Source organism: Eumetopias jubatus, unplaced genomic scaffold (genome assembly GCF_037043125.1).
Source record: "Eumetopias jubatus isolate StellerSeaLion01/CBP00866 unplaced genomic scaffold, mEumJub1_p1.0 scaffold_16, whole genome shotgun sequence".
In the NCBI taxonomy this organism is placed as follows: Eukaryota; Metazoa; Chordata; class Mammalia; order Carnivora; family Otariidae; genus Eumetopias; species Eumetopias jubatus.
Window position 1 is genome coordinate 88253498 of NW_028274822.1, and position 20812 is coordinate 88274309.

Here is a 20812-nt window from a genome sequence, read left to right on the forward strand (position 1 = left end):
GGCTCCCCCCGAGGGCCCACCGCACACACCCACACACGTGCAGGGCGGGCAGACAGGACGGTGGGCAGTGAGACCTCCCGAACGCCCTTCCAGAATCAGGCACCCAGCCCGGCAGTGCGGGTCGGGATCTGCCCCCATGACCCAGGACCGGGCGAGAGTCTGGAGGACATGACACGGGCCAGGGTGGCAGACGAGATGGCCGCGGGGGGATAAGGAGCAGGCGAAGGCCAACAGCCTCTGTCCGTGGCCTGACACCCGGGCCTTGCTCGTCAGGAACACGGGACGCAAAGCGCGGGGCGCCTTTTGGGGACACCTTCCGCCAAAGCTGCAAGCGGCCGCAGCTTGGTGGCTGTTTCAAGACCCAGGCAGGTGAGGCTTGTTCTCCCTTTTGCCTCGTAGTCAAAGAAAAGTGTGACGGCCGAGGGTCTGTTTCTGAGCACGACGTCGGCAAGAATGGAGTGAAAAGCACTCAGCGGTGACGAACTGACGGTGACCATCTTGAACACGACTGCGGTGCCCTCTCCGTGGGTGTGAGGGCGGGAACCCCCCCCCCCCCCGGCAAGGTGTGCAGACTCGATACCGTCTGCTCAAGGTATGAATGTCCGATGCTCTCAGCACGGGCGCGACTGTTCAAGCCCCTCATGGTGACATTCTTACCGTGGACGGAAATACTCACCTGCAGAGGGGACGCGTCTGGTGCGCTGCGGGGGGTGTTTCCTTACCCCTCCAGGGTTACACTCCCGCTGTCCCCCGAGGCCCCACGCGCCCGCCCTCCTGGCTGCCCAGGCCAAGGGAGAGAAGAAGCCTTTGTAACTTGAGTATAATTTGCTTTTTAATGAGAACAACGTGTGTAAATGACAGAACGCCACCGCCGTGCGCGGATGGCGGCCACAGAACACCCATCAAATTCATTCTGCCCAAGGAAGGGGGGGAGGGTGCAGGGGCGCTCACCCCCCGCCCCCCTCAGTCCTGCGGACGATGGGGTCACTGGCTGGCGGCCTGCACACGCCTCTTGAACGGGAAGCAGAGATCGAAAGCACAGCAGCAATAATACTGGGTAAAGTCCTTCCTTGCGTAAAACATCTGAATTAATTCATTGAAGGTATCAAAAATATACCCTGTAAACCAATACATCATTTACACCTGCCTTTCCTTCCCACCGCTGCGGCAACGCCGTGTGAGACTAACAGTCCAGTTCCGTGGAGCGTCCGCTCGCCCCAGACCGCACCTGGCCCTTTCGCCCGCCCATCCGGCCCAACTGGGTCTCCCGCAGTCTCGCTGACCGGGGCAGTCCGTGGAGACCGGGACGAGAGCGCTGGGGGCTGGACAGGGTCCGTGTCCGTCTGTCCAGAGCGAGAAGCGGAATGGGGACGGAGGGAGGGTGCGGGGGCTGCTAGCTCAGTTTAGACTTTGGTTCCAAATGTGTTAAGGGGGGAGGCAGTGGCGTGGGAGGTGCGTGGTCATCCTGCTTTGGGTCCCTGGCCGCCCCGGCTGCGTGCGTGTGGCCACCACACGCCGCTGCGCCCCCTCCCCGGCCCCTCCCCTCCCGAGCACCAGGTAAACATCCCCTGAGTAAGGTCACTGCACAGGACCAGCCCGGGGCGGGAGTCGTAGTTAAGGCTTTAGACAGGCAAGGATGCCGGCTCTGGACGGACGGACTGATGGGCGCGCAGGCAGACTCAGGGGCTCCTTCCTCAGTGGGGGGAGTCGGCGGCTGCCCCGCTCCTTGCCCGGCTGCTCTGGCCACTTGCTGGGCCCCGGCGCCGCCCCCCACCCCGTTCTGACAGTCACTCGCTGTCGGAGAGCGTCTCATACTGCGAGCACAGCAGCGGCTTGGGCTCCTCGTCCCAGGCATGGTGGGGGCCAGCAAGGGGCCCGCTGCCCGCGGGGAGGCCAGGTGGGGGTGGGGAGGCCATGACACCCGCCTGCAGCCGCATGATCAGGGGGTTGTAGGGAAATGGTGTGGAACCTGCCGGAGTGACCAGGAGAGACCGTCAGGAGGCCCCTGTGAGCTGGGGACCCCCCCACGGGCCCACCTATCTACCACACTGGGGACTGGGCCTTGCCCGCCACACACACACACACACACACACACACACACACACCCCGTCTGGCCACTGTCCCAACCCAACCCCTCCTAACTCCTGTGAGGTTCCTCAAAACCGCTTCTTTCTCCTCAGCGATATCGTGCCCTGGCCACCTGGGGCCTAGGCCTCTTGGCCACTTCTGCCCTTGCCCCGCTCGGCCCAGCGCTCTCCTGAACCTACATCAGATCAGGCATGTTCCCACTTACAACCCTCCAGTGGCCCCTCGCGCTCACCAAGAAGACCTGGCTCCCTGCGACCCGCCACGCCTGTGGGATCAGCCCCCTCTTCACTTCCTGAACCCTCCCCTTCTCTGGTCGGGACCAGAGGCCAGCTTCCCTGGATGGCCCTAGGCACACCCTTTCTCCCCACCTGGGCCCCTTGGCAGTTTTCTTAGAAGAGGCCAGACCAGGCACTCTGCACACAGCAGGGGCTCGGGCACCCCGCCCCCCTCGACTCCCGATGACCCGTGCGCCCGGGGGGCTGACAGCCAGCAGGCCCACGCGCTCCCCACTCCCCGATGCCCACCTGCGGACGACGGCCGGTCCTCCCACACGCGGTTGGTGAGTGGGGTCCGGCGGTTGCAGTCCCCCTCCGAGTGCACCGAGGAGACCGAGGGTGGCCGGTCCCCAGACGCCAGGCCTGGGGCCGGGGACTTGGCTTTTCGGCTGCTGGGTCTGCCAGAGACTTTGGCCTTCCCGCCACCACCTGCAGGGGGGCACACAGGGAAGGGCCACGTTGGACTGTGAAGACGGCTCTCACACGGTGAGGGTGGGGGTGGGTGAGGCCCTGGCTGCTTGCCTCTCGGGCCACCACGGAGGGGGAGGACAGCAGTTTGACCCCGCCGGGATGCCGAGGAGATTGACCGGAGGGGACAGATCCAGCCCTGGGCCCGAACCTGGAGGTGGGTTTCTACTAGGGGAGTGAGTTGAACTATTTTCAAAGGCCCCTCAGGCTGCCCTGTGGCTGATACCCCGAGCATGAAGCCTCAGGCCTCTGGCTTGACCCTGACCATCGCCCCCAGGACTGTGCCGGGGCTGGGAAGGCTGTAGGCCCTCTGCAGAGAAGCCGGGACCCTTGAGGCCAGGCCTGGGCCCCCACTAAGTCCAGAAACCGCCTGGAACCAGACTGTCTAGGTCAGACAAATGGGCCCGAGTCTCCTTGCTCAGATACGCAGTCTTGATCGGGGACCTGGGGCAGAGGGGGAGCCGGCCCCTCTGCTTTCCCCGACTCATCTGAGTTTGGGGCTGGCACATTGACACGGGTGCCCACCCCATCAGGTCCCAGGCCAGCCAAGGTCACACACAATGGCCCCAGCAAATGTTGGACCCACGGGCCTGGCTGTCAGGAGGGGTCACCCTGATCCACACAGAGATGGGTCCTTGCTCTAGCCTGATCTCCTCGAAGGAGATGCAAAACGGGCCCGGACGTGGGCATCCCGGGGACCTGTGTCCAGCAGGGAAGGAAGGCAGGGCAGGGCTCGGACAGCAGTGAGTGTTTTTAGAAAAGCAGCAGCTCCTCTGGACCTAGTGGGCAAGGGGAGGGCCGGGGCTGTGCCCGCCCAGATGGGGATTAGCCAACTCCAGACCCACGTCAAACACGCACAAAAATAAAGTCACAAGCTCCAAAGCTGGAGGGGGTTGGTCAGAGGAACGCGGAGGCACAAGATTAAGGACACCGGGGTGGGGACAGACGGGGCGGGCGGGGCTGGAGGACCGAGGCGGGGGAGGCCTGCAGACCTGGCGAGGTGAGTGCGTGTTCGCTCCTTCCGTCAGCAGCGGTTATGGGCATAGCAGCGGGCAGGCTGGCACTGGCATTCAGAGGGTTAAAAGCATTGGCGCTGAGCGGGGGCTCCTCCCACTGATCATATTTACCCATGAGCGCCTTTCTAATAATGGCCTCCAGCCCCATGTTGGTGCTGGCATGCTCCTGCACCGCCTGGCTTCTGCAGGTCATGAGGCCTGGGAGAGAGACACACACAGGGGCCAGGAGGGGCCGGAGGGACAACGGAGAGAGGGAGAGAGAAGCAGAGGGGGGGGGGGGGGGGGGAGGAGAAGAGAGAATACACAGTGAGCACATTTTGGCAAAGCAACATGTTTCTTCATTTTCCTGTCCCCCCTTATTTTCCTGCAGCTTGGTGATGGGGTGGGGGCCCCCCTCGGACTCGGGCCCTGGGGTTTGGGGGGATTGGGAGGCGAGATGACCACCCCCCAGTCTCTCTCCTACTCTGCCCTCTGGGAAATCAGAAGCCCCTTTGCCCCCCTCCCCCCCAAAATCCCAGCTGGGGCTGCTTCTCTTTTAAAATTCCAAGTGGCCTTGGAAAGGGAGTCAGGGAAGGCATGTGCGTGTGCGTGCGTGCGTGCGTCAGGGGCAGAAGTCAGAGGGGGGCGCCCTGTCCGGGCAGACATAGCTGGGAAACCAGGTCAAGCCAGAGCTTGGTACTGGGTGTGGGGGGGTCCACCCTGGGTCCCCGGGGCTGGTGGGGACTGAGGAAGAGACTCTGGGAGGGAAGGTGACCCCCTCGAGGTCTGGGACCCTCAGTGCCCGCAGCCCCCCCTGCCCCCCAGCCCCCACCCCGCGCTGGGCCTAACTCTCCTCCCCCAGCCTCTCCCCTGCCTGCCCGGGAGCCACGAGGAGAGAGAGGTGCAGAGACGGACGGTGGAGGGGGGGTCGTAGCCATGCGGTTACTGTGCGTGCGGGGGACAGGGCAGAGCTGGAGACACTCGCATGACCGCCCCGAGCCCGGCCACCTCGTCACCAAGTGGTCCCGTCAGCAAACTGGTCCCCCGCAGACCCCCGCAGTCCCCCGCAGAACCCCGCTACGTCATAGCCGCACGGATCCGGCCCTTTTCATTCACTGGGTGTTCTGTCCCTTTGTTTCCTCGGGGCTCGTTCTGGGGACTTTCACAAACCCCGGGGACGTATCTCTTCTCCGAATTTTTGCTACGCCAGACTTTGCCCACGAAGCTCAAGCCCCCTCTGCCTGTTGTCCTTGGGCAACGTCTGCATGGATTTTAAAACTGGCACTCCGGCGAAGTGCGTGGATAGCAGGCGGCCGGCGGGCGCGGCTTTCTGCCCCCCAGCTCGCCCGTGAACTACACGGACTCTCAGCCGCTCTGAGAATCTCGCTCCCGGCAACCATTTGCTCCCTGCATTTTGTTTTTCTTTTCTTCCTTTTAGCTTCAAACTTGGTCACAGCCAGGGACACACTCTCTCCACCTTTTTGGCTGTGTCTTGGCCACATTTCACCGGCACTTCAAAAAAATAAATAGATAAAAGAGGGAAAAAAAAGGTACTCGTGATGCTCCACACTAAGAAAACAGTGCAGAGTGAAAAAGATGATGTGACGGGTACAGGCTGCGGCGGTTTCTTGGTAGATCAGCATCTAGCAATCCCAGATGTTCCTGAGCCTTCCACCCAAGGTCACAGTGGGCGATCGGACGGTGCCGGGCAGGAAGGAAGCTTGACTACCTCCAGTTACAAAGGCAAAGCCTGACGGGGGGGGCTGAGCAGCAGAAACCGGGGCCTGTGGACACTCTGTGTACATGCTCAACTGCTTACAGAGAAGTCGAATAGGATTCACACAGAAGTCTTAGCACAGATCTTCATCGCAGCACTGCATGAATTTCTATGGACCTAGGTGCCTATGTGTCCACTGCCTGTGTCAAGAACTGCAAAGTTCCGGAAACCTTCATTTCTAACCATCTCGTTGGTTCGACCAAATTGTCTCCTCCCTATTGTCCGAGGCTCAGCGATGGCCCCTGGATCTAGTGTCTGGGTAGACAGGCGAGCCCCGGTCGAGACCCCCACCTGGAGGCCCTGATGACCCTTTGATAAAATCCAATGGTTGTCTTTTGCTCACCACGTTCCCAGGGCTCGAGGCCCCTCTGATGGCCCCCGGGAAGGCTAGCCCATCTGCCCTCAGCTCCACTGGCCTCAGACACCCCACTGAAGGCTCAGGGCACAGAGGACACAGCCCTGCAAAACAACCCTGGGACCTCCACCGCACCAGACAGGGTCTGCCCACGGAGGCACCGGTCCCATCTCTGCTCTGCTCAGTCTCTTCGCGCCAGACTTCGGAAGGTGAGTCCCTAAAGCCCCACCCCGGTCTTTCCATGCAGCAGCAGAAACACACAGTGTGGCCCCTACCAGCAACTGGGGACCCAACCCCGAGGGTCCCCCAAATCCCAAAAACCACAGCAGGCTCAAGTTTTAGTTTAAAAATGCATGTGAGTTTTCACCCATCTCTGTAATACATCTTCGTTGCTCCCCCAGCTGGTTCGAATTTTTGAGTAAAATGGGTGTTCTCTCTATAGAAGCGCTCACGTGGACCCTGAGCGAAGCCCATGCACACCAAGCACACGCCCATGCTCCCCGTCCACACTCAGACCTCCACCTGAGGCCCCGGCAGAGAGCTGGTGTTTCCAGATAGTTGTGTGTGCCCCTAATTCTGTACTAAACACACCAAGAGGCCTTGACATGTAATTCTAATGCAGACTCTTTGCAAAGCTTCACCAGCCTTTTGTGCGAGTCTGTGTCCCCACTGCTGGGTTTGCGGAGTCCAGAGGGCAGGACACATTTGAACTAAGCCAGGCCTCCCGTTCACGTGACTATGGCTGGGGTGAGGGCCCCAGTGACCTCCCAGGCCACGCTCCCTGAGACTCCTTCCAGATCCCACACACCAGCCTAACCTCCCCAGCGTGCAGCTCACATGGGGGATGGGGGATGGGGGAGCGGGGAGGGGGCTGGTGGCCGTGGTGCCCAGGCTGGACCGTTACCTGCTCCGGTGATGGCAGGCATGTTGAAGATCTCCGTCCCGGGCTGGCCGATATCTGGAGGGGCAGGTGACAAGATGGGTAAGGCCTAGGGGCCCACAGGTCCTAGGAAGTCACCAGGCAACCCCCCCACCCATCCTCTGTCTGGTCTAGGCAAGGTGCTTCAAGTGCACACAGATTCAGCAGGGCTGGACAGTCTGCATCTCTAACCAGCTTGCTGGGGCTGCCAACCTGCTGGCCCATGGACCGCACTTGGCAAGGCTCTGGAGCGACCAGCCCAGGCCAGGGACTATCTGCAAGGTTGCTGCTCCAGCCCCAGAAAGTTTCCGAAAAGCCTCTGCGATGCCCCCAGACTCCCCCCAGCTGAGTCCCGGCCGGGGACTGTGGCAGGTTCTTCCTGTGCTATGTATGATCTGCTGTGTGCCAGGCGCTGTGCTAAGGGTGGGGGAGCAAAGTTAGGATTTACATCCAGGAGCCACATACATGGGGGGAAAAAAATCACAAATACGATGAGCACTGTGAGCTAGGAACATACAGGCTCTTGGGTGGGCAGGACCCCAGTCCCTGGTACCCAGTATGGGGTTTTGCACAGAGCCACTCATGCAAGCATTCACCGTGTGCCCACTATGTGCCTAGCACCGCATCCTGTACCAGCCAGCAGCGACAGCAAAGGGACAGCCCTCCCGGGGCTCCCTGAACACGGGGGGAAGGGCCAGGGGGAGAGATGGTCGGCAGGCCCACCTAGCTTTAGAAAGTACCCTGTGGGTTCTAGCGCCGTGCTGGCTCCCAGCCCCATAGGGGCCCCTGCTTCCCGGGGCAGGGGGTGTGCTTACTATACTCTGGCTCATTCCGGTTGTGGGTGTTCAGCTTTTTGTTGATCTCCTGTTTCTTGGATTTGACCATGGCGGAGTTGCTCTCGGTCAGTTTGCTGAAGAAAGCCGGTGGCTGACTGGTGTTGCCTGGAGACTTAGAGCCCATCCTGCTGCGAAGATCAGATACCCCAGGTCAGTTTGCTCAGTGCTGAGCTTGCACACCTTCGACAATGGGGCACTCATTACCTGACCTGCCTTAGAAATTCAGAACCAAGCTTCTCCTACCCCTCGCCTACATCCTTCATCTCTCAGGGACCACGTCTCCTTCAACCTCCTCTGTAGTTCACCTATCCTTGGGCTCAGGCTGTCTCTGGAGAGCCCCAGCTGCTCTGATGGGTCATCCTCGTCTATGTGCAATAACCCAGCCCCTTGAAAGGGGCCTCAGGAACTGGACATGCACTCAGACCACATCTTTTCCCCAGGCCCGCAGACCTGGCTTTTTTCTCTGTCTCCATCTACCTGATCAATCGGTCAAGCACATTTAGCTCCTTATTTCTCAGGTCCTCAGCAAGTGCCGGCAGTAGGGGCCTGGCCCAAGACAAGACACCCCAGTCCAAGGCACGGGAAGCTGCCAGAGGTCTCTCAAGCTGGGACATCTGCTTAGCAGGCCCGAGAGACCTCAGTCACACACTAAAGCCCTTGTCGAGCCCCAGCTGCACAGCGGGGCACCGAGGCCACGAGTGGGCAAAGGGGCCGAGTCTTGAGCATCCTGGGGGCAGGGTGGGGTGCCAGGGAGGTACCTGGGCTCTGCCTGCTCCCCGTCCCGGTACAGCAGTGGGTACATGGCGCTTCGGGGATGCCCGGGCTCTGCCATGCCCTCCGGTGGGGACACGGGTTCGATAGCATCCTCACTGCTGCCCAGGGCTGACGTCTTGCTTGGCTCTGGAGACCTGAGCGGAGAGAGGGTCCCCACTGTGGTCAGAGTTCAGTGCGCTCTCCTCTGAAATGACGCAGGGATTCCGCTCCCCCCCCCACCCTGCCCTGCTCTACATCAGAGCCCAGCCACGCTGCCTACAGAGGGCCGGAGGGTTACTGTTCCAGGCTTTGGGCGCCACGTGTGGTCTCCGCTGTAGTTTCTTCTTTTAGGACCTTGAGCTCCTGAACTGTGGGCTGAATTTGGCCCGCGGCTGGTAGCTGACCCCTGCTGCCCCCCACGCCGGGGACCCCACTGTCCCCCTAAAGACGTCCGGCTGTCTTCCTGCCCTCGTGCCTCGTGCGGTGCCCCCCTCGAGCTGGGGGCCTCCCCCAAGCCCAGGGCTCCTGGGGGGACCCAGAAGTGAGTGTGTGTGCTATCTGCAGGGAGGCTGAGCAGCACAGCCCTGGCTCGAATCCCCGCTATGCCACTTGCTGGCTGCATCCCTGGAGGTAAATGAACTCACTTCTCCGGACCTCAGTTCCTTCATCGGTGACACGGGGACAGCGCTGGCTGCCCTTGCTGGGCTCGCGCGGAGAATCCCGGTTAACACGTGGGAAGTACTTAGCTTGGTGTCTGGAGCCCACAGAGTGTGATGCACACATCAGCTATCACCCACCAGCGCTGTGGCCTTGAGCAAACTCCTCCGTCCCCTTGAGCCTCAGTTTCTCATCTGTGCCACAAGAGCAGGTGGCCCTTGCACTTGCTCAGCCCTCCCACAGCAGCCATCTGACGGAGGCCTCCGAGCAGCTGAACGGCAAGGTCACCCCGCCCCCAACACTTACCTCTTGCCCCCTTCACTGTGGGGCGAGCCACGAGCCGGGGCGCCGTGGTCCGGGGGCGGGAGGTAGAGGTCGCTGGGTGGGCGGCGGAGGTCCAGGACGGGGCAGCTGGCTCCAGGGAAGGAGTAGAGGGGGGCAGGGAGGGGCGCGCTGAGCTGCTGTGGGTGGTGGCGAGTGTAATCCTGCGTGATGACCTCCTGCAGGCCAAAGGTCAGGGCAGAAGTACAGAGTTAGGCCACAGCCATCCCACCAGAACCTTCTTGAATGGACAAAGGCTAGGCTGAGCTTTGGGGATAGAACCGGGCCTGGCTCTTGGCTTCCCGGGTGCTTCAGGCCTGCCTACAGCAGCCTCAGCGTCCCTGTGTGCGCAGGGCGGTGGGCCTGGCCCGAGGTCTCCAAGTGGTAGCCCCTGGATGGGTCAGATTCCACCAGCCAGTGTACATGAGATGCGGATCGTGGACCCATGCTCCCCGGGCTCCATCAGCTGATGAGGGGGCGGTGACCATGCCTGAGTTTGAGACTCTGGGGCCCCTGGCATGGCTTGCCCTTGCCAACCCCTACATCCCAGGTCTGGGCCACCAGGACTCAGTTTATCCTGAGAACCAAGAGGCTGCGTGTGACCCTCCCCCTCCCTTCCCCGGGACCGCCTCCCGGCCCAGGTTCAAAGGTGATGAGGAGGGGGCAGAGAAGGGGTAGTTACACTGATGTGCTGTGCCAGGGTGACCACCCTCTGGTGACCTTTGACCCCTGGGGTGGTCTGGAGCAGCGGGCTAGACGAGGACTGGCTCTCGGGCAGCGGCCGCAGGTGTGGGAGGTGGGCAGCCTCTCCGCCCAGCTTGCCGGGGCCTGCGGGCAGAGCAGAGCGGGTCAGCTGTGGGGGTCGGGGGGCTGAGGCATGGGCCTGGCTGGAGGGCTGTCCCTGAATCCCAGCTCTGCCCTCTGAACTGGGGGGTCGGGGCCCATCCCCCCCCCCACCTCTGGCTGCCTCGGTTTTCCTACCTGCACAGTGGGGTGCCGATGATCCTTCTCTCGTGGTAAGTGTGGTGGTAAGCTGTGGTAAGTGGGGTGCACGGGGGTACAGGGGCAGGGTGGGGACCTACCTGGCTGCTTGTGCCGCAGGTCCCCCTCCAGGTGGCTTTTGTCCAGCTCCTCAAGGTGCTTGGGGAGCCCCTTGTCGTGGGTCAGGCTGGGCGAGCTCACGGGGCTGACGGGCTCCACCCCATCAGGGCTGTAGCTGCCACCGTGGTAACCTGCAGTGGGCAAGGCCCCGGGTCAGGCCAGCGCCAGGACCCGGGGCTGCGGCTGCCCCTCCCAGCCCGCCCTCCCTTGCTGGCTGGGGCCCCCAGGCCGGAGGGGGGCTGTGGGCAGATGGAGAGAGGGAGCGAGCCAGAGCAGGGGCTGCTGGCCGGCCAGGGGTGGGGGTGCATCGAGAAAGGAGAGAGATGGAACAGTGAGGAAAGTGCCAGGTGGAGGAGAAACACAGTTGGACAAACAGGCAGACAGGCCAGAAGATGGAGACAGACCTAGGGACAGTGAGAAACACAGACCCACCCAGATGGTGGGGGCCGGGGGGGGCGGAGACGAGTCTCTAGGGAAGGGGAGGCAGGAGTGAAAGCAGTGGGGCTGTGGCAGGGAGTGATACGCAGGTCCCAGGACCCCGCCTGGGCCAGTCCCTATCGCCCCCGGTCCAGCAAACAGGGGCCCAGAGCAGGGGCCAGAGATAGGAGGCAGGGAGCAGAGGACTCTCCTCCCAGCGGATGCTGGGCAGCAGGTCAGCAAGGGGGGCATGGGGTCAGGGCACCCCAAGACTCCCTCACAACCCAGGCAGCAGGGGTCGGCTCCTCCTGGAGAGTCGGGTGCTTCCCGCCTCTGCCTGTCTTCTCCCAGACAGTCTGCCTCGGTGGGCGTCCTCCAAACCAGACTCACCCACACGGCAGCAGGGGTCACCCCACTCCCTGCTCCCCAAACACAGGCGCAAAGGTTGGGAGATGGGAGGCGCAGTTGAAGTCAAAATCACAGATCCATTCATTAAAGGAAAAAAAGCAAAAATCCAAAAAAAAAAAAAAATCATGATAAAACAAGGTGCAAATGATGAGGTGCCCCCAAATCGGGGGTGGGGGTGGGGGTGGGCAGCAGCTTGAGGGATAAACCATCAGAGCGTGCAATCGACGAGGACGAGTTTAAAAAAACAAAATACCAAAACCAACAAAAAATGGGGGGAAAAATAAAAAGCAGAGATCTGAAAATATCTTTAGGCCACAAGACGGGTTGGGTGGGCGGCGGGGCCAGAAGTCTTACCATCGGGAGGGGAGTCGTTGGCCAGCGAACCTCCTTCTCGCGGCCCTTTATCGTGAGCAATTTGACGCATGATTATCGCGTCTATGAAGGTGGCCGCTGTCAGGGTGGTCTTACCCAGAGAACGGAGCTCCAGTTCCTGGATGGAAAAGGGTTTACTTTGAGTCTTTTCCCGGTGCAGGTCCGCGGCCGAGGCGGGCGGCGCAGGCTGGTCCGGGCTGGTGTGGTGGGGTGCGAGGCTCTTTGCTGGGGTGCGGGCGATGGCCGTGTGGCTGGAGCCGGGGGGCACCAGGGGCCGTGGCTCGGAGCCCTTGCTGGGAGAGGAGGCGGGCTCCAGCCCCGTGCGGGCCGGGGGCTTGGCAAGGAAGGCGTGGCTGGCGTCTGCACGGGGCCGCTCAGGCCGGGCGACCCTCGGGGCCTCCTTGGGCAGTAAGACGGGCTCCATGAGGGTGGGGTAGACCCCGTCGAGGGTGCCGCCCAGCGGACAGTGGGTGGTGGGTGGGAATGTGGCGGCCGGGCGGACAGGCGAGGAGGTGGAGGTGGACCTGGGGGAGGAGAGAAGGCGGTCAAGGGACTGCGGAAACCATCGCGGGGGGCGGGGGGCACGGGCCCAGGAGGCCGAGGCGGGGTCACTCCGCTCACACTTCAGCACCGCGACGGATCTCCACTGCCCTGGAATAAACCCGCCCGCCCGCCCCGGCCTGCGAGGCCCTGCCGTGCACGGCCGTACCAACGGCACGCATTCACCTGCTCATTCGTGCACCAACTCCATCGGTCCCAGACTTTTTACTGAACACCTGCTTTGTGTCAGGCACTACTCCAGAAACTGCTCTAGACGTTGAGGGAATATAGCAGCAGACAGACAAAAGCACCTTAAACGTTCTAGTTGAGCAGACTGTATGCAAGGTGACAGAGAAGGTGCACCCCTGTCAGAGTGTGGCTCTAAAACGAGTCGGGGTGAAGAGAGAATGGAAGCCAACAAGGGTGGCAGGTGAGCCATGGGCTGCTCAGGACATAAGGGAAAAGGAGGAGCCACGCAGACAGTGGGAAGAGCAAAGGCAAAGGCCCCAAGAATGCTCGGGGAACAGGAGATGGGGTACTAGAGGAGAAGACAGCAGGGCCCCCAGCTCTCCCACCCCGGCCACCAGAGGCCACACAGGGCTCCCTGGGATGCCTGCCTGGCCATGTGCTTGGCGTGCTCTCCAGCACTCCGCCCCAGCACTGCTGCTCTTGAGGGTCACATGCCTCTTCCTCCAAGCAGCCTTCCCTGATGGCTGTCTGGTCTAGGCCACAAGATAAGCCCCAGGAGGCAGGGGTTGCATCACGGTGTCCCCCACACCCAGCACAGGTCAGCCAGGAAAAAGGAATGCACAAACGTATACTCTGTGATCTTCACAGGGTAAATATAATTATCCCTGCGCTTCGCAGATGAGGACACTGGCGCTTGGATGCGAACTGGCCGACTCCAGCCCTCGGGGCCTCTCTGTCAAGCCCAGTGTCTCCATGAGGAAGTGCCCTGCCCTTCACTAACCCTCACTCCAGCTGCCAGTGGGAAAGGCCCGACCGCCCCATGACGGTTTCTAATCGGCTCATTGCTGGTGTGGACAAACAGCCGGCCTTCATGCATGAGCAATAACCATGCTCTAAGCAGCCAGGTGCTTCTGCTCGGTGTAACTGCTGTCTATCTGAGTCAGGGAGGACAAAGCCAATGCTTTTGGGAAACAAGGTTGTCATTTTCCCTAATTGGAATTGTGGCTGTGTGGTGAGTATGATTTAGAGCAGCCAAATGGGGGGAGGGTACTTGTATGAACGGAAACGTCACCTTGGAAGAAGCACCTGCCTCCGAAAAGGACCCTGGGCAGGGAGGGGCACCGGGGAAGCTCCCTCCCCCACATCAGGCGCATTCTCGGCACCTTTACCTTTGATATTCCCACTGTCCGCGTGGCTCCTTCATTCCTTCATTAGGCGCATCCATGCCCTCCATCCATCCATCCACTCACCTCACCTACCCAGACCCTTACCCAGCTGCCCACTGTCACGTCTACCCACCCACCTACCTGTTCATCCAGCCCAGCCACTGTCCACACACCACCTACCCACCTACCACCTGTCATCTACGCACTTACCCACTCAATAACCCATCTGTCTCTCCACCTACCCATCCCCGTAACCCAACCTCCCCCCGTCCATCTACCTCCCGAGTGCTTGCCCGTTCACCCAGCCACCCACCCGTCCATTCTCCCTGTCCCCTCCCTTGTGCCAACCTGGCCCACCTCAGGACCGTGGGTGTGCTGGGCTCCACGGAGGTGATGATGCCCTTCATGCCCGTGTTGTGCAGCACGCTAGGTCTCTGCTGGATGGCATCCTGGCTCCGGGGTGAGATGGGCGAGTGCTGGTGGGAGTGGGAGTGGGAGGCGGGGCGGCCGCCGCTGCCGCCCCCGCCCCCGCCCCCACCTCCGCCGCCGCCGCCACTGCTCTGCTCTGTACCTGGTGGGGACAGGCTGCAGCGTCAGGGGAGCAGGCCTCACGTGGCCCGCGAGGACCCCCCAGAGGCCGGGGCAGGGACCTCCGACGCCCTACCGGGTCTCCAGATGGGCGCGTGCTCCACCGTGGTGGTGGACGTGAGGATGGACTTCTCGCGCTCCCGGTCCCGGTCCCGGTCCCGCTCCCGCTCGGATGCGGAAGTGGCGGAGGGTTTTGTCAAGTGAGTGGGGCCCCCTGGCAACCAAAAGTCCTGCGATTCAGTCCAGCGCTCAGGGTGGGCCTGGCCTTGTCCTCTGGGGTGGACAGAGGACAGCCGGCCACCTTCCTCGGACGCCAGGATCCCAAACCCAGGGCGGGGGTGAGGGCGTTACCTGGGGAGAGCGGGGAGCTGCTGAGCCGGCTGCTGAAGTGCTGGGGTGCTGTGGGGAGGTAGGCGAGGCGGTCCATGGCGGTGGCGGGCGTGCCTGGTGTTGGGGGCACCAGCACGGGGAGGTGTGGCACTTGGGACAGGTCGATGATGCCTGCCGGAGGAGGTGGGGGTGGGGGTTGCAGGAGGGGTGGGGGGGGCCGGGCCACCTGCTGGCTGGACCGCCCCATCAGCTGGAGCGCAGGGCGCCCTTGTGAGCCGGGGCACTCCCTCCTGCTGCTGAGCACCAGCCCCCTCGGGCCCTCTTCGGAACGCCAGACTCTCCCAGTCCCCACCTCCCCTTGGCTCCCGAAGCCCAGGAGTGGCTGGGTCCTGCTGCTGGCATCCCTGCGTCACCTTGGCATGCTCTTCCTGCTCTTCCAGCCCCTCACTTCACACAATCAGTTCCCCGTACTCAGTCCTCACCGTCTGAAATACCTAGCATGACTGGTTCTTCCAAATGGACCCTAACTGGGACTCGGTTGTTCCAGAAGAACATTCCAAAAGTATTTCCAGAGGGCGACTTTAAGGCACTTACAAAGCAACTACAGGCTGTTTGCAAATCAGTGGAACCAGAAATACAAACAGCCTCCTATTTCGATCCTTTTTTTTTTAAATGCCAAGGACCCCATGTACCAAGAGTAGGCAGAGGCCGGTGCACACCTCCCATGTGTGCATCCCGGATGCACACGGCTACCAGACACACACCCTCACTCAAAGCACACACCACTCTGCACCACCTGCCGGGTCTGTGTGCGCTCAGGGCGGTCACACTGCCCAGACCTCCGAGCGCACCACACTCCACCACCTCAGCCAGCACCTCAGCCAGCACACCCGTGTCCTTTGCACCATCGAGCGGGCCCCCGGGCAGACGAGGACTAGGGCCGATTCTGGAAGGGGAGGAGGGTCTGCCCACCCACTTGCCAACGAGTGCCCGGCCCCACCCACCTCGAGGGCCGGTGGCGTAGTTGAGTGCCAGTGAGGACTCGCGGGGTGACAGGCCCCTCAGCATGTCTGCTCGCTGGGCCATGGCGGCGGCCGCGTTGTGGTGCATCTGCTGCGAGGTGATGTAATCGTTGATGATTGTCTGGCGGTTCTCCAGCGCTGCCGTGTCAGGGTAGCCACGGATGAGGTACGGTGGGTACAGGTGTGGGTAGGTGGGGTTGGGAGCCAGGTGTCGGGGCAGGTAATAGGCAGCGGCTGCAGGGAGGAGACAGGGAAGGTCAGGCTGCCCCCCACTCCTATACCTGACAGCTTCTTCCCAAAATGCTCCCCACAACACAGAATTGAGGGCCTGGACACAGAAAAACCCTTGCTCCCCAAAACACATGGGGGTACCTTCTACTGATAATGTTCTTCAGATCGAAGTTCCCCCAAACAAAGGGCATCCAAAATGTAGATCACTAAGATACCTATGGGATGCATCCTTCTAAACAGATTTTCAGACCATGTCCATCTGAGGAACACTCAACACTTCAGCCCTCTTTTGATACATTTGCAATTTTAAAAGCACTGGTAAGTTCTGCAGGAAAAGAAAACCACTGAAAAATATTTAACTCCATATGTCCCTCAGACTCCTAAAAGAACCTCTGTTCTAACCTAAACTGTTCACATGATTACTGGGTCTCTCCACCCCAACACCTCAGTTTCCCCATCTAGCAGAGCTTAGTTGATGCCTGAGGCATCCTTGAGCTGACACTGACGACGCCCCTGACCCCCTGCTGTGGGGTCCTATGGGTCCAGGACAATCACCTGCATCAAGAGGGATTCCGCGGGGTATGGAGGCAGGATCGAAGGCCAGTGGGATGTGGCCGCGGTACAGGTCCACACCACTCACGCCCCGAAGCAGGTGCTCGTAGGGCGAGATGGGGTGAGGGTGGTGCTCAGGCACAGCGCTGTGAGGGGACTTGGCAATCTCCCGGGGCGTCGACGTCAGCTTTCGGTCCTGGGATGCCTTGCTAGACGAGAGGCTGCCTGTGGGGACAGGCCAGGGGGGTTAGCACTGGACCGCTGTGCCAGGACTGTCACAGCCCCTTACACGGGGACCACCGAGGCCAGGGTTTATGGGAGGCCACCTGAGGATGGGCTGTCTGGGACCTGGGGACCGGGACTCCTCCTCCACCCGTTCCGTTGTCTCAACTCCTGTGTTTTCATTGACTCATTTACTTCTGCGTTTTTGTTCTTTTAAAAAATTCACTCATTCATGCTCTCATTTGTTCCCTTGTTCATTCATTCATTCAAGCAATCAAAAAATATTTATGGAGGGCGCCTGGGTGGCTCAGGTGGTTAAGCGACTGCCTTCGGCTCAGGTCATGATCCTGGAGTCCCGGGATCGAGTCCCGCATCGGGCTCTCGGCTCGGCGGGGAGCCTGCTTCTCCCTCTGACCTTCTCCCCTCTCATGCTGTTTCTCTCTCTCTCTCTCAAATAAATAAATAAAATCTTTAAAAAAAAAATATTTATGGCGCCTCTACCCCATGCCAAGCACTGCTCTAAGAGCTGGAGCCACCCCAGTGAACAAAACAGGCAGGAAACACGGCCCACATGGAGCAGACACTTAATGCTGGAGAAAGGTGATAAGCTAGTCTTCAAACGAGAATTTCTGAGTGATAAATGCTCCAGGGAAAATTTAAAACGTGACCAGAACAGTGGGGGAGGGTCCTAAAAGCCTCCCCAAGAATGTGACTTTGCACAGAGACCTGAAGAACAAAAAGAAATCATTTAGATAATGATCTGAAAGTGGGGGAGGTTTCAGGCAGAGGGAACAGCAGGTGCAAAGGCCCTGAGCAAAGTCAAGGAACAGAGAGGAGGAAGCCGGCTCACTGGGCCAGGGGTGGATAAAGGAACGTGGGGACGGTGAGATGTGGCGTGGGCAGGGCCGGGTCCTACAGGCTCCCCTGGCCATGGCGAGAAGTCACTAGAAAGATTTAAGCAGAAGAGTGGCATGATTTGATGTGAGCTTTTCAAAGGACAATTCTGGCTGTGTTTGGGGGTGCAGATTATAGCAGGACAAGAGGGGAGTCGGGGAGGCCAGGTGGGAAATCGTGGTGGTCTGGAGGTGGCAGGGAGGCAAAGATAATTCTGAGTATCATTTTGGGGCAGAAGCCACGGGTCAGGCAGGTGGAAGGTATGCGGTGGCCCTGCGGGTACCACCGGTTTCCAGCCTAAGCTGAGGGTGGATGGGGAGGCAGTTTCCTGAGCCGGGAAGTCCACCCAGCGTGGACTTGAGCCCAGCTGTGACGCCCTCCCGTGCCCCACCCTGCACCCCACGCACCCTCCTGCAGGCGCGGGGTGGGTTCCCGCGTGGTCACCGGCGAGCCGCGTGGGAGGTGGCCGGCGAAGGGTGCCGCGTGTTCCTCGTAGGTCAGGGGGCTCTGGCGCGGCTTGCCCAGCTCGGGCACAATGACTGGGGCCCCCCGGGTGATGGAGCCCCCTGAACTGCCGGCTGCCCCCGGCCGGCTCTTCAGGCTCTCCTCGTAGCAGGCACGCTCCAGTGCCCGGGCATCGGCCATCACGTCCAGCGGGTGCACGGGCGGGAACGTGCGGCCGGGGCTGCCGATGATGGAGCGCACGTCATGCTTTTTGGAGCCGGCAGAGGATGTGCCAGTGTCATACTTGAGCGGGGTGCCCTGGGGAGAAGGGGGAAGCACCGGCTACATAACCGCGGAGCCTCCGTTTCGCAGCCATAAAACAGGAGCGACGTTTCGACATCGCCAGGGGCAGGGGGACAAAGGGCTTTGCTAACCAACCCTAAGATCAGCACACGCGTCACTGCCCTGCCCGCCCCTGTCCTGGCCCCCAGAGCCACCTGGGGGAGGGGGCTGCAGAAGGCGCACAAAGTTCACAGGTCAGCCCTCCCTGGAGCAAGTGGGGGACCCCCTGTTGGCCCCTGCAGCCTCAGCACCCCGACGTGGGGAAAACCTCCCCCCATCAGTCTGTGACCCTCCACAGCCCACTCAATGCCACTCCAGAAAATTCAGCAGCAAAACCCACTTCCACCACCTAGGGCCCAAGGCTCAGAGGTCAGGGCTGAGGTCTGTTTGCTCTCTGGCCAGAAGGGGCAGCTGAAGGAACAGGGGGTCATGGACCAGAGCACAACCCGGCCACCTGGGAGAGGCCCCCGCCCTGTTGGCACAGGCCTGGGAGCCCGGGGTAGAGTGGGGCCCTGTGTCTCCAGTGATGGAGCTCGGAGTTTATGCATGAATGTTTTAATTGGAGCAGGGAAACACCCTGCTTTTAAGAATGCTGTAGAATCAGGCTGGCCTCCCTCTTGGGCCCACGGGGAACTCCGGCCCAGAGGCTGAGAGCCAAACCTGGCGCTGGGTAACTTCCCCACGGCCCCCCCAGCGCTGTGGACCTTGAGCCCAGCTGTGACGTCCTCCCGGGATGCCGTCCCCAGTACTGTCCGCCTCGTAGCCAAGCAGCCCCTGGGATGGCTCCCACTCTCCCTCCTCATTCCATCAGGCCACCTCTGACCATGGGAAGGGACAGTGGCCCTTGCACGGTCTCCACTGGCCAGCTTCTCACACAGTTGGAGCTGGTTATGCCCTGCCAGGCTGGGGCTTCCTGGGGGGGCAGGGGCCGGGGCCGCAGGGGTACAGCCTGCTGGTGGGGGGGAAGGGGACGCCAAGAAGCAAAGATGTTGCAGATTTAGGCACGTCCGGACTTGAGGTTCATAACTGCCATTCACTTGCTGTGTGACCCTGGGCAAGTCACTTAACGTCTCTGAACCTCCATTTATGCACCAATACAACAAGAACAGTAAGAGAACTACCTCAGAGCGTCGTTGTGGGGGCTAAACAGGGCATGATGCCAAGTGCTCAGGCAGCACCTGGCCCACAACAGAAATCCAATCAGCAGCAGCCGTTTATTTTTATGGTTAGCTCTGGGACTTTGGCAGGCTGCTGGAATTCTCTGTGCTTCAGTTTCTCCATCTGAACAATGGGGATAACGGGTGTGAGCCCCACAGGGGCGCAAATACAATCAAAGGAGCTCAGTAATGAGCAGCTGTGTCATCCCGGGCAAGGTACCCACAGAGTTGGAGCCTCAGTTTCCCCACTGGTAGAGGCCAGAGCAGCGGCTAACGGCCGCCCCCACAGCATCCTGGCCCAGCCTGCCTGGCTCCAGCGCCGTACCTGCGTGATGGAGCCCTCCTTGAGCGGCCGTGGGGCCAGGGGCAGCTCGGGCGTGCGTCGCAACTCCTCTCGCGGAATCTCATGGATGGAGCGGCCGGCCTCCTTCACCGTGGCCACCAGCCCCTCGTGGGCCGGCTTCAGCTTCAGGGGCCCCAGGGCCTCCAGGGGTCGGGCCTTGTAGGCCTCGGCCAGGTCCCGCGGGGGCGGCGGGGGCGGTGGCGGCGTGCCCTCGCGTTTCAGGAGCTTGGCCTCCCGGCGGAGGTAGTCTTCCTGGGCCTCCACGTAGGACCGTGGAATCCCTGCCAAGGAGGACAGGGTGCTGACCCTCGACTCCACACCCCACCGTGCCCGTTCTAACCTGGGGTCTCCACACACCAGTGATTCCAGAGCCAGACTACCTGGGATCAAGTCCTCACTCGCTGTGGGACCTTGAGCACATGACTGGACCTCTCTGAGCCTCAGTCCCTTCATATATAAAATAGTATTAACTGAAACACCTCACCAAGGCGTGCACATTCGATGAGATGCTGTAGACAGAAAGCATAAAAGGGGCCCATAGGAGCTGGCTCACCACCGAGCAGCCAGGAGAATTTGGGTGGCATGGTAACAACACTGCTAGGAACTGTTAATAAGTGAAAACACCAGTCCCACACCCTAATACGGGAGGAGCACCCGCGTTAGTGGCAAGCCCAGAACAGATGCTCAATAAACAAGGTCTGCAAAGGACAGAGCTGAGGGGCAGTATTCGGCTTTCTCCTTTTGTTTTTCAGTAAGACAGACATGACCTTGCTCTGCATTTCAACCTGCCCCTGTACTGGCCACGCTCACGTGTCACACGCCTGTCCCACGGCCGGCACGCACCCCACCCCCGCCCATCGTGACGGCAAACGTCTGCGTGCTGGCTGCGGCCGCCGTGAGGGCAGCGGGGGGCGGGCACCGTGGGGGCGGAGGGCGGGTGGCACCTTGTGTGATGGAGCCTCGGATATGGTGCTGCTCTTTGAGATGGTGGGGGCTGTGTCGCTCAGGCGGGATGGCGCGGCCCATGAGACCTTGGGGGAGGGGCAAGAG

At 61.2% G+C, this 20812-nt stretch overlaps 1 protein-coding gene across 12 annotated transcripts in view; it reads right to left on the reverse strand.

Annotated features, from left to right (window-relative positions):
- Positions 1–814: 814 nt before the first annotated feature.
- The window catches only part of NCOR2 (nuclear receptor corepressor 2), a 182412-nt gene continuing 162414 nt past the window's right edge, over positions 815–20812 (reverse strand). For 5 of the 12 annotated variants that reach the window (XM_088019535.1, XM_088019534.1, XM_088019532.1 and 2 more), the window contains exons 30-47: positions 20707–20793; positions 19745–20043; positions 17884–18238; positions 16364–16585; positions 15560–15811; positions 14577–14726; positions 14302–14439; positions 13995–14208; positions 11725–12266; positions 10527–10676; positions 10127–10272; positions 9430–9623; positions 8472–8621; positions 7693–7841; positions 6863–6916; positions 3824–4045; positions 2613–2792; positions 815–1969 (exon numbers count right to left, since the gene is read on the reverse strand). In XM_088019535.1, the coding sequence (XP_087875661.1) occupies positions 1788–1969; positions 2613–2792; positions 3824–4045; positions 6863–6916; positions 7693–7841; positions 8472–8621; positions 9430–9623; positions 10127–10272; positions 10527–10676; positions 11725–12266; positions 13995–14208; positions 14302–14439; positions 14577–14726; positions 15560–15811; positions 16364–16585; positions 17884–18238; positions 19745–20043; positions 20707–20793 (3686 nt within the window). In that variant the 3' untranslated portion in view covers positions 815–1787. The remainder of the gene's footprint in view (positions 1970–2612; positions 2793–3823; positions 4046–6862; positions 6917–7692; positions 7842–8471; positions 8622–9429; positions 9624–10126; positions 10273–10526; positions 10677–11724; positions 12267–13994; positions 14209–14301; positions 14440–14576; positions 14727–15559; positions 15812–16363; positions 16586–17883; positions 18239–19744; positions 20044–20706; positions 20794–20812) is intronic. The other 7 variants (XM_028092423.2, XM_028092419.2, XM_028092422.2 and 4 more) reach the window with 5 other exon arrangements.